Source organism: Crocodylus siamensis, chromosome 4 (genome assembly GCF_052110815.1).
Source record: "Crocodylus siamensis isolate JL-2025a chromosome 4, ASM5211081v1, whole genome shotgun sequence".
In the NCBI taxonomy this organism is placed as follows: domain Eukaryota; kingdom Metazoa; phylum Chordata; order Crocodylia; family Crocodylidae; genus Crocodylus; species Crocodylus siamensis.
In genome coordinates, this window is record NC_143398.1 from 22,722,304 (window position 1) to 22,734,312 (window position 12,009).

Here is a 12,009-nt window from a genome sequence, read left to right on the forward strand (position 1 = left end):
ACCACCACTCTCTGGGCACGACGCTCTAGCCAATTTGCCACCCACTGGACTGTGTAATCATCCAAGTCACAGCCTCTTAATTTGTTCACCAGTATGGGGTGGGATACTGTATCAAAGGCCTTCCTGAAGTCTAAGTAAATGATATCTACCTCTACTCCTGTGTCCAGGTGTTTGGTAACCTGGTCATAAAAAGAGACTGGATTAGTCAGGCATGATATACCTGCTACGAACCCGTGCTGGTTTCTCCTCAGCATAGTTTTTCCTGCTGGGCTCTCACTATATGAGCCTCAATAATCTTTTCAAAGACTTTACCAAGGATGCAGGTGAGACTGACTGGCCTGTAGTTGCTTGGATCCTTCTTCCTCCCCTTCTTGAAAATAGGGATCACACTGGCCCTTTTCCAGTCCTCCGGGACCTGGCCCGTGCACAACAAGTGCTCAACTATTCTTGCCAGTGGCTGTGCAATGACATCAGTCAGTGCCTTCAGTACCCTTGGATGGAGCTCATCCGGGCCTGCTGACTTAAACACATCCAGTTCTTCCAAGTGACTCTGCACTATCTCAGGGTCAATAAATTAAGTTTGTGTTACAATCATACATGAGACTTATCTTATGACATCAACTGAGAGCCAGATTATGAAGTTATTTATTCACAACACTGAGCACCCCCTCAGGCAAAAAAGAAACTATTTACTGACCTGAGTAACTATTTATAACTGGAAGAACAGCAAATACCTTTATATTATACCTGTGTACAACACACTACATCAATTTTTGATAGAAATTATCAGCATTTGAATAAATCACCTTGACAGATAAGTTTTTATGTCACCACACAAACCTGCACTGATCGAATTAAACTGGTGCAGATGGAAGTGACAATTTTTGCCCATTCTGGCCACACAAAGCAGTTTATAGCAGTGACCAAACACAAGTGCATGGCCACAGGCATCTTAAAAAATGGCTGATCAAGTGAAAATCTGACCCCTCATTGCATGAGGTATCAGATAAAGACATTTTAAAATGTAGTGTCTTTTGTAACTTGTGTCTGTAGAGCTCCCAGTCTGTCACAGTTTTCAGAATGGGAGGGGGAAAGGGAGCGGAGAGAGTTCACTCTGCGGGGTTTTCAGCCCCCCCGGATGGTGGAGGGTTGTATTGGAGCCCCTCCCCATCCTGAGGGGCTCTAACTATCTTCAGCTGTCTCAAAACTAACTTTATATAAATGTGGATGTGGGGGAAGGAGGGCAGGAATGCCTACGTAGCTTTTTCAAGATGCTACAACCTGCTAGTTCAGGCTCCTTCCTGTGAGGGGGCAGATGAAATTCTCCAACTTCCTGAGTGAATACCTTAGTTTAGTCAGCAGTCTGTTATTCAGGAAGTGGGCACCCACCTCTCCCAGTATATTCTTAGGCCCCTGCTACACATTACATATATTAAGCAATTAACTGGTTAATCATGCAATTTAGAGTAGCCACACATGCAAAGTAGTTATCACAATAAAAATGACTATTCAGTTATGAACAGAGACAATCAACTACAAAGTTACTGTTTGAAAATGAGTAACAACTCTATAGCTGGTTTCTATCTTGCTTGAATTTGGACCAAGTGAAAGTGACTGTTGATGCTTGATTTTGCCCTGAACTCAATGCTGCTGGCAGGGCTTAGGCATACTCTGAGCTGCCTAAAGGATAAAGTCCCTCTGAGGACTTGGAAATCATAGAAATAGAAATTAAGGGTTGAAACGGACCTCGACTTGGTGAATCTTAGACACTTACCCATCACCCATCTGGCTCACAGGAGTTAGGTGCCCAGGGGCTCAAACTTGACTGCTTCTAGGCATGCTCAGACTTCCAAGTATAGCCATTTAGGACAGGGGTGGGCAAAATGGGCAATCTGGCTAGGAGCCGGACTCCATTTCCCAGTAGCCCCTGCCTGGCTTGAGCTGGTTTCCATGGAGACCCCAAACACAGCTGCATGGAAAGCTCAGGTTGGGGTTGCCAAGGAGACCAGCGGCAGCCACACTGGCAGAGCAAGGCAGGGGGCTGCTCCAGAGCTGCTGGGAACTTGCGATGGGGGCAGTTTGCTCCGGAGATGGGGCAGAGCTGCAATCTGTAGCCTGCATGCTCTGGGCAGGGGTGAGCAAACAGGGGCTGTGGCTCTGCCTTGGCTCCTTGCAGAAATGACAGCCTGATCTGGAGCAGGGGCAGAGCTATGATCCTCTGCTTGCGTGCCCCTACCCACAGAGTGCAGGCTACAGATCGCAGTTCTGCCCTGACTCCTGAGCAAGCTGCCCCCATCGCAAGTTCCCACCAGCTCTGGAGAAGTCCCCCCGATGCCCTGTTCTGCTGCACACACTGCCAGCACAGCTGCAACTGGTCTCCATGGCAACCTCACCCCGAGCTTTTCCGTGGAGGTGCTGCTGGGGGTCTCATGGAGACCAGCCCAAGCCATGCAGGCAGGGGCAGCTGGGAAATGGAGTCCACGGCCAAATGCATCTGGCCCATGGGCTGGACTTTGCCCATCCCTGATTTAGGAACTTTATCCAAAACAGAGGCACAGATATGTTTTTCAGTTGCTGGAAAAGGGCTAAAATTCATCTGGATCACTCTTTGGAACCCCTAGTAGAGTATTTCTGGAACCAACAATTTTCTTTTCTTTCTCTTTTTTTTTTTGGAGGGGAGAGTCTCTGCACAATACAGTATATGACAATAAGTATCTTGTCTTGCTACAACATTCAGACATGTACGTATTGACAAAAGGCATGAGGAGTACTTGACCCCCAGACGATACTGTTAGGACCCTTCCCCAAAGGTGTAGTCACCTCAAAACTGCAGCCATATAATATTGCAACCTCAGAACAGAACTTACTTCTCAGTTTGATTTCATCCTTTCTTCCATTGCAAGTCAAAGCCACAATATTTAAGGTTGAAATTAAAGTAGGATGTGGCATACAGCATAGTAGTAAAATACATTCCAGATCAACTGAAATGCTAGTTTTATTCCCAAAAAAATTCCTCCTGGAACTTTGACTTTAATATTGTTTGCAATATACTGTAGCTATTGGTATACACCTCGTGATTAAAAACCCCCAACATTTAATTAGTATGAGATGTGGCAAGAGCACAGAATGGAGACTCTATTAATACTACACATACAAGAAAAAGGGCCAGAATAAGATCTTAAAAGTCAATGGGTTTCATATGTGTGGAGAATGAGGACATAGTTTCCTCCCTACAGATGTACCTCTGACTTACCTTCTGTATTTATTTTTTGTTTTGTATTTTAATTCTAGGTTAAGAAAATAGGTTAACAGGCATTTTGTGGAAAGAGGAAAAAAGACACCTTAAAAAATGGATCCACCACTAAAACTGTAGAAGACCGATAGCAACTTGTTTTAATAAGTATTTATTGCCATCTAGTGGAAATCTAGTACACTGCTACAGCACCTCTTACCTCCGCCTCCCGACCTGCAACTTTTTCGTAATCAAATTGAATACCGAAGCGTTTGCATTCAGACACGCAGCAGAGCTTTCTTGTTCCAGAAGTCAATTGGGAAAACGCGCCTGTTTTCATCTCCGTCACAAGCAGAGCCCTCCCCACACGCGAAGCGTTTTGTGACGTATTTCTGCAGAATGTAACCGATTTCAGATACCGCACAATCTCGTTCATACGTCACGGGCATGATCCCTCCGGCCCTACCAGCAGGGATCCGGGTTTCCCTGTTTCCCACCGGAGAAACAGAGAAAAACGCACGTGTCCCCTTTTACCCGAGAAAAAAGCAGATTTCTCTTTTTAAACAGAGAAACATATGGATTTTGGGGGGAGCAGGAGCAGGGTAATCAGGGGTGCCATGTGCATGTATATGCACGTGGTCACCAGGCAGCCTGGAGAGCAGATAAGTTGCGGGGGGTGAAGGGGGACCTCTTTAGGGAGGGAGGGAGAGAGGGAGTTGGGCAGGGTTGGGGCTGCCGCCCAGCTGGGCGGTGCGCGGGGCCTGGGACGGGATGCATGACCACAGGGCCCACAGCGGGGCGTTGCCTCGGCAACCGCAGCTCGCCCCGCCTCGCCCCGCCCGGCCCGGCCGCCCTCACCTGCCGCCGCCAGGTCCCCGCGGCGCGGCGCCTGCAGCCGCACGTTTACCAGCCGCGCAGCGTCCCCGGTTCCCATGGAGACCGAGCTAGCCCTGCTCGCCTTTGATTGGACCCAGCCTGCCTCATCCACCCAATAGGAACGAACGTGAGAAACGTCCCCTCCCCCCAACCACTGCCGTAGAGGCGGCCGTTGGAGAACTACCGTTCCCAGAAGGCCCCGCGGCGGCCTGGCGGCCGGGGCCTGAGCGACATGAGGGTTGTGCGCGCGGGCTGGGGGCGTCTGGGGGCCGCGGTGCGGACGTGGGCCTTGGCAGTGGCCCCGCGCGGGCGCCTGGCGGTGCGGCTGCCCGGCCCCGTCCGTGTGCGGCCGCTCGACCCGCTGCGGCCGCTGGGCGCGGAGCGCGTGCTGGTGAGGGCGCGGGGCGGCGGCCTCCGCGTGCGCTACGACGAGGCGCAGCAGGAGGTGGCCATCGCCGCCGGGGGCGGTGGCGCCGTGGACGTGACAGCGCCCGCCTGCTTCGGTGCGTACGGGACCCGGGCGGGCAGCGCGAGCCCCGTGCTCGCGAGGTGTGTGGGGAAGAGGGGGTCCGTGGCAGGGCTCAGTCAGGGAGCACACTTCCCTCAAGGCAGCGGTTCCCAGTCTGTCGTACGCGTGCGAACACATTTATTATAATTATTTAATTTTTCATGACAAAAACGTGCTGGTGGTACTTAAGGTCGCACCACTGTGCGCAAGCTGTCGGACGTTGGGAGCCGCTGCCGTAAGGAGAGGGCGCCAATCTGCACTTCGCTACTAGGTTGCTGTCCTCCTTGTCTTCCCTGGGGGCTGGGGATGCAGACTGCGCTTGTGGTTCGTTCCACTGAGGACCCACCAGTAGTCCTTACAAAACCAGGAAGAGCGGGTTTGCTAGGGGATGCGCTGGACCCGTTCCCAGGTTGCAGAGTGGTTTCTGCATGCTCTGAGGTCAGGTAGGTTTTGTTGTAGCCTGGTCGTAGCAGCTGACCAGGCTACAGCCTCAGATACCTGCACCCCTTTTGGAAAGCTCCTGCAAAAAAGGCGTGTGGAGTGACAGATTTGTTCAGGTAAGTGAAACCAGGGCCTCTGAGGAACTATACGTGCCTGATGTGCTATGTGAAAGCATCACAAACTTAGCTGTATTAAATACAGAAAAAATGAAGAGATTCATTTGCTTCATGATACCAAGAGTAACTATATCAAACTTAAGAATCAAGATATGGCCTAAATTGCACGAAGTTTAAGAAGAGATCCTTTTTGTTGCACAATACTGCTTGTTCCAGGTTAGTTGGCTTTCAAAAAATAAGTACTCTGATGTAACATAGTAGCATCCCCAACAGTACTATTTACAGTGGAGTTAGTTTATTTACTGCACCCTAATGCTGGCACACATGTAGATGGTGATACTTTACTGCAGAGCTAATTAGTCATCTTCAGTAAAGTGCATGTGTAGATGCACCCCCATGTAACAAAGTCAGCTGGTAGATTTAAGTTGCTCATAATTCATTTTCCTTATCTCCTTCCTCGCACGCTCTCTCTCTCATGCTGTAAAGAACATAATCCACTTTTCTAGCTTTATCTTTTAGCAGCTGCCACGTTCTAAAGGAGCGCTGCTATGATCAGCCTCTCATGCCTACTGCCATTTGCCCCATTCTTTGGGATAGGCTGTCACTGCTGAAACCTTAAAGACAGGCCTGCACCTTTAGTTTGCTTGAGATGGAAGCCCAGAATCTAAACTGTCTCTGATTATTTCCTCAAGTTACACTTACCCAGTTATTAACTGGTACCCAGCACTTCCAAAGGACTTTGCACCTATGAGCATTCTCTTTTTGGGAGCCTGTGAACAATAATGATAAACAGTAATACAAATGAGGAGTCTGTCGCAAAAATGGTGTAAGTTTGTATCTGAAAAGAATGGAGATGCATACAAGCTATCGGGTTTCCTTAAGAGTGAGGGGAATGCCAATCATAGGTCAGATGGTGTGTGTATAGGCCTCTTTGTCATTTTAAATTCATATCTCTATGCATTGCCTATAATACAGATCGTATTCTGTTTTGAAGAAGTTGCTTCTGTGTTACTTCATGCCATTACTGTCTGCTATAATAGGTACCAAGGCCATTGGTTTTGCTGATTAGTAACCAGGTAAGGTAACCTGCCCTGATTGTGTGGTCTTCTCTCAGAACTTGGATGCTATTTCAAGACAAAGGTGTGACTGAGCCGAATAGACCATTAGGCTAACATAGTTAGGGCACTTCCATTTCTAGAGTGATGGAATTAGCATCATGCCCAGTTACCTTTCATACCTCAGCCTGAATGTCCAAGTACACCTCTGAAACTGTAGTAAAAGACCTTCAGTAGCATGCTGCTGGATGCTGTTGTGGCTTGCAAGATCATCACTTTGTCAAAGAGAGTCACTGGTCAGATAAGGAATAGAACTAGACAAAGCTGTGACTGAGCATGACATAATAAAGTATTCTCTAGTGCAGTGACTTTTTTTTCTCATTTATTTTGTAAAGTTTGTTTCCTAGGCTTCAAGGCAAAATAATCTTCCTCACTGTAGTATTTGATCACAAAGGCTCATTTTTAATTTTTTTTTAAATTCTAGATTTGGATATCAAGACATGGGGGACTGGCTGTGTAAAGGTTCAGAATATGGAGTGTGAGAACTGCAGAATAGAAACTGAGAAGGGAACTAGCATCTTACATTCCATAAAGGTAAAAGAAGTCTGTTTTCCCCACCTTCACTATTTTTAAAGCAACTGTTTATTGTGCAACACAGGGTTCTGTAAAGGTCAGAATATGCTCATAGAAGCAGAATGTGATGTGTGATAGTTAATTTTATTATTTTTAGTACATAGATTGTAATAGTCAAGTTAATAAATCACTTGATCCAGAGAAATACTGACCTCTGTTGAAGCTAGGAAGCTGTGAAATCCATCTTAGAAGTAATAGAAAAACTCAGTCTGTTGATTTTTCAGCAAGTGTAAAATATAAGTTCATCATCATGAGGCAATGCTGCAAAATATCCTCCAAAACTTGTTACCATCATAAGACTTTTCCAAGACAATGTTACAGTAGCTGTCCTAAGCGACGTTTTGGAAACTGACCCTTTCACCATTAGAACTGGAATCGAGCAAGATGTGTGATTACATCGTTTTTTTTCTCATCCATATCGTAGCTATTCTGCATCTCATTGCTGGTAGACCTCCATCTCAAGTCAGCATCTCAGTTACTGATTTTCAGTATGCTGATGGTTGTTTCATGTGTGCCCACTCAGTTGAAGAGCTCCAGGTCACTTTTGACTGCTTCTGTGAAGCATATGAAATGCTTGGACTCGCTGTCAACTTCACAAAAACTAAAAGACTTTATCAGTCTACCCCAAACCATGTAGCTGCTCTCCCACATACTACAATTAGAAGGTAGTCCTTGAAGAATGAGTCCTTGAAGAAGGTTGAGTATTTCCCATACCTGGTGCGTCACTTTTCCCAAAAAGTAAACATAGATGATGATATTCCACACTGAATAAAATCTGCCAGTGTTGCCTTTGGACATCTCCAGAACTGTGTCTTTGATTATGATATCAGGATGTAAATCAATTTTTTTGTCTACCAAGTTGTCATCCCCACCCTGTTGTATGCATGTGAAACCTGGACAATATATCAGAAATACTTGAAAGCCTTGGAATGTACCACAGCAATGTCTTTAGAAAATCATCCATATCAATTGGAAGGACAAGAATGATTGCCTGTGTTCTGGCTCAAGCAAGCACCACTGACACTGAAGGCGTGTTTATACAGCACCAGCTGTATTGGACGGGGCATGTCATCAGAATGCCTGATAACTGGATGCTGAAACAGATCCTATACTTCCAACTAGTCAGTGATCATTGTTTTAGAGCTGGGCAAAATAAGAGATTTTAGGACACCCTGAAGGCCAATCTGAAGAAATGTGATATTGAAAGCAATACTGAGAGACCTGAGTGCTGAATCATCCCCAGTGGTGCTGTGAAGTACATCAAGGTATCAACCATTTTGAGCAAACTTGCCTTCCTGCGGAGGGAATAGGTAAGAGAGAGAGAGGGAAAGATGTCTCCTGACATCACCAGGATTCATTAATTCCTTCTGGAACTGTATGCTATTTCTGCAGTTGAACATGCAGATCTCAGTTTGGTCTCTTCAGCCATCTCTGGATCTCTGACTTTCCTACCTACTGGAAGACTGTCATCCTCATACGGAAGGACTGCTGACAGCAGTCATCCAAAGGAGTTCAGTACCTCCCAGGATCAGCCTATGCTCTAATTTAATGTAATAACAAAGTTTTCTTTTGGATTTTTTTTTTCTTTCTGGGATCATATTTCTCGTTGGACTTTGAAATTTAATTTGATACATTGATGATATCAATAAGGACTCTGGAAGAATTTTCAGTATTCTGGTTGTCACAGACCCTGCTGTGGGGTCTCCCTGTAGCCCCAAGTTTTTTCCTGGTATACTGCTGCTTGCCTTAAAGAATAGATTAATGTTTCCCCCAGGGTGACTCCTCATCCCCACAAACCTCAGTTGAACTTGCCCTACTCCACAGCTACAACAGGGCAATCTTTGCCAGCTCCGAAGCGTCTTCTCCAAGGTCATTCAAAATTTATGAGTCCCCCACTCTGTAGAAGAGGCATGTCTGGAATACTGCTTGCTCTGAAATCACACTTTACTGCAGGCAGGCAGTTAGGCAACAAAATGCTGTAGTACCTAGAAGAAAAAAATGTACAAGGAAAAGTGAACCAGTTTGGAGGCAGAGTACAGAACCAAAAACAAACAGAATTTCTTGTCCTCTTTCCTGACTATAGCACAGTTCTTCAAAGTCCTGGTAGAATTTCAGAGACCAGGTGACTAGCTGGGAACCAGCATTTCCCACAAGGCATGAGAACATCTCAAAACACCTTTGCCTTACAGACATCTCCTAAATACCTTCAAACCAGCTTCCTTGTCTCTGCTGTACTATCCATTTTCTGGTGACTGTCCAAATTCTTCAGAAACTGCTTTCCTACCTGGGGTGTCTTCCAGGTAATGGCCCATTTCCCTGGAATATACTTACTGTGAAGTTAATATTTCTCTTTACAGGCAGATTGATACCCTCAGTATTTTGTGTGCCCTTTCCAATAATCGCCCCTTCTGCCATGTGTCTGAGACTAGCAATTGCTCTTGTCCCTGTAATTAGCTAATAGTTTTGCCTTCCCCCTGTTCATTAGGTTTGATACCATAGTTCTTTTGATATATCGGTAACCATTAACTGGGAATCTGGTTATAACCTGTTGATTAAATCATGCTAGATGTATACAAAATTGCTAGATGCATACAATGTCATGTTCCATACAGCAATACGAATGATGCTGACAAATACAGCTTACAGCTTTTGAAAGAGGAAGCACAAGGTTAGTTAAACCCAGGACAAATATCTCTTCACGAGATCTGAACTGCGAGATCTTTCCTACTTGGGGTGGGTTTGTGACACTAGCCTTCATACAATCCTGCATTTTATGATGCACAGATTTATATGTTCACTGTCAGGTGAGTTATCTGACTTACTGTTAAATACCACATGCTGCATCGACATGATCCTTTTTATATTGAAAATTTCAGACATCACCACATCATGCTGCTTTAAGAATATTCAAAGTGAGTCCAAAGCTGGTATCAGTCAGCATTAACTATAGTTAAGTTAATGGAGTTACACCAGTGTACAGTTTGTATTTCAGAGGAAAAATATATAGCAAGAAAAAACATGCCCAGATATGTGCTCAGATGCACTTACTTAAAGGTCCAATTACTTTTGGTAGATAAAATGCAACAGAAGAGAAAGGTACTCTAACCTTATGGTTCGTGGGCATGCACTTAAAGGGATACTTGTCAGCTTGAATAGGAACAGCCTCTAAACCAGTGTTTCTCGAATTTTTCAGGGTCAAAGCACCCTTTATTTTTTTTTAATGGAGTGGCACCCGTGGGTGAGAACCACTCTTGGTGCTACCTCCGTTTACCTGAATGCTTCTTATGCAGGATTTGTTGCTGGGGAAGGGTTGTACAACTGCAGTGAAACTTCCTCAGGCTGCAAAGCCAGCCCAGGAAGGGCTGTGCCATGCTCCTCCTGTGTTAGGGCTCTGGTGAGTCGAAAGCAAGCAGTGGAGCTGGTTCATGCTGTGCAGCTCTTTGTGGTCTGGCATCCCTAATGCTCCTTCAGGGAACAGGCAGATGGGATAATTCTACCTGCACCTGTTTCTGGGAGGAGCATCGGGGAACAGATCAGAAAGAGCTGCACAGCATGAGGCAGCTTTGCTGCCTGTATTAGGCTGAATAGACCCCTAATGCAGCAGGAGCACATAGGCAGTTTTACCTGGCCACTGCTGCTGCAGCATCCCTGATGGGACCCTGCAGCATCCTGGTTGAGAACCTCTGCTGTAGACTGAATGAACCTCTTATGAGCCAGGGACTATTTATATTTTTGCAGATTTTTATCTTCCCAGTATGTAGTTTTAGTAAAAGCTTTCTAAAAGTGATCTCTATGGTAAACTCTACATAATAAATGTAATTATTTATAGCTTTTATTACCAGAGAGCTGAGCAAATCTGGCTGTGGGTTAGACTCTGTTGGGCTAGATAGTATAGAAAGAGAGTAAAAGATGACCTGCCCCAGTGAGTTTACAGTCTTAATGTAAAAAAATATGGGAGGAGGTATGAAGAAACAATTGGGTAGTTTTACTCAGTATGGTAGTGACAATGGCAGCATGGCTTGTGTCAGGTCACTGGAGGCACGATGGAAAAGGAAAGTTTTGAAGTAGGATATTAAGTTGGCTGTTCAGAGGCTTACAAGAAGAGGCTATAAATCACAGACTATATATTTGTTTCCATAAACCTAGAACTTTAAAAAAAAAAAAAAAGTATATTTATTGTCCTTTTATTGACAAGTAATAAACGGCTAAAACCTTTGCCAAACCCAATGAAGACAGGCCTGTAAGGTATGAAGTTGAACATTCCTGATCTTTTAGCTAATTCCACCCCTGCCCCATTATGAATTACAACTGTGTAGCGCCCAAGTCTACTGTAATCTCTTCCAGCTGACTGAGACACTCTTTACCTCTACCCCCCTTTCTGTCTCCTCAGAACATCAGAAGACCGCACATGATCCTTCCCCTCTTAAACCTGCCTTAGCCGGTCTCCAATGACACAGGAAAGATCACCCCCAATGGAAAGTTCAGCAGTTTTTCCCACCAGAATAATACAAGGTAGTGCCAAGAATTTAGCCCTGAATGAGGTTTTTCTCCTCTTATTAATTAAACGCTTCGTAAAGAAGAGAGAAAAAACAAGGAAATGCTTTCAGAGCTGGATTCAAACATGTGCTAAAATGTAACTTGAACATTTTTTGGTACACTAAAACCCCTATTAACTAGAAGCTTTTTTTTTCTTTAATCTGAGACCTTTTTAGTTTTCATTTTAGTGGCAGTAACTGTGATCAGCAGTATAATGATGAGTGGATAAGCAAGACACAAGCCCTAGGTGCTGCCTAAAGGAGGGGCACTGGAACGGAGCTGGGGGAGGGAGGGTTCCTTGGCGCACTCCCATCTTGCATTTCTGCTATCCCCACATCCTTCACCTTCCCTTCAGCAGTTCCAGCTCTGGTTCTGGCAGTGAAGAGGACAGAGCAGTAGAGGTGGTACACAGGGCAGTGGCAGGAGGTTTCTGTTGCTGGGAGATGCCAGCTCCTTTTTTGCCATTAAAAAATTGGTGTTTAGATGCCCTGTCAGCACATGTGTTGGTGGCAAAATAGGAAGCGACACCCTCCCCTCCTCAGCAGCAGTAAACTCCTGGTTGCTGCTTTTGCCCAGGGCATAGTACTGGTAAGTAAGGACCTGATTACAATG

General features: G+C 45.4%; 2 protein-coding genes across 7 annotated transcripts in view; one reads left to right on the forward strand and one right to left on the reverse strand.

The window, feature by feature from the left end:
* CCDC146 (coiled-coil domain containing 146) overlaps positions 1–4,145 on the reverse strand; it is a 144,450-nt gene extending 140,305 nt beyond the window's left edge. For both annotated transcript variants that reach the window (XM_090041930.1, XM_090041929.1), the window contains exon 1: positions 4,091–4,145. The gene's annotated coding sequence lies outside the window, so the exon portion shown is untranslated. The remainder of the gene's footprint in view (positions 1–4,090) is intronic.
* A 149-nt stretch (positions 4,146–4,294) lies between these two features.
* FAM185A (family with sequence similarity 185 member A) overlaps positions 4,295–12,009 on the forward strand; it is a 71,744-nt gene continuing 64,029 nt past the window's right edge. For all 5 annotated transcript variants that reach the window (XR_016441724.1, XR_016441725.1, XM_090041952.1 and 2 more), the window contains exons 1-2: positions 4,295–4,611; positions 6,713–6,822. Coding sequence is in view for 3 of the 5 variants with exons in the window: in XM_090041952.1 (XP_089898078.1) it covers positions 4,341–4,611; positions 6,713–6,822 (381 nt within the window). In the remaining 2 variants the exon portion in view is untranslated. The remainder of the gene's footprint in view (positions 4,612–6,712; positions 6,823–12,009) is intronic.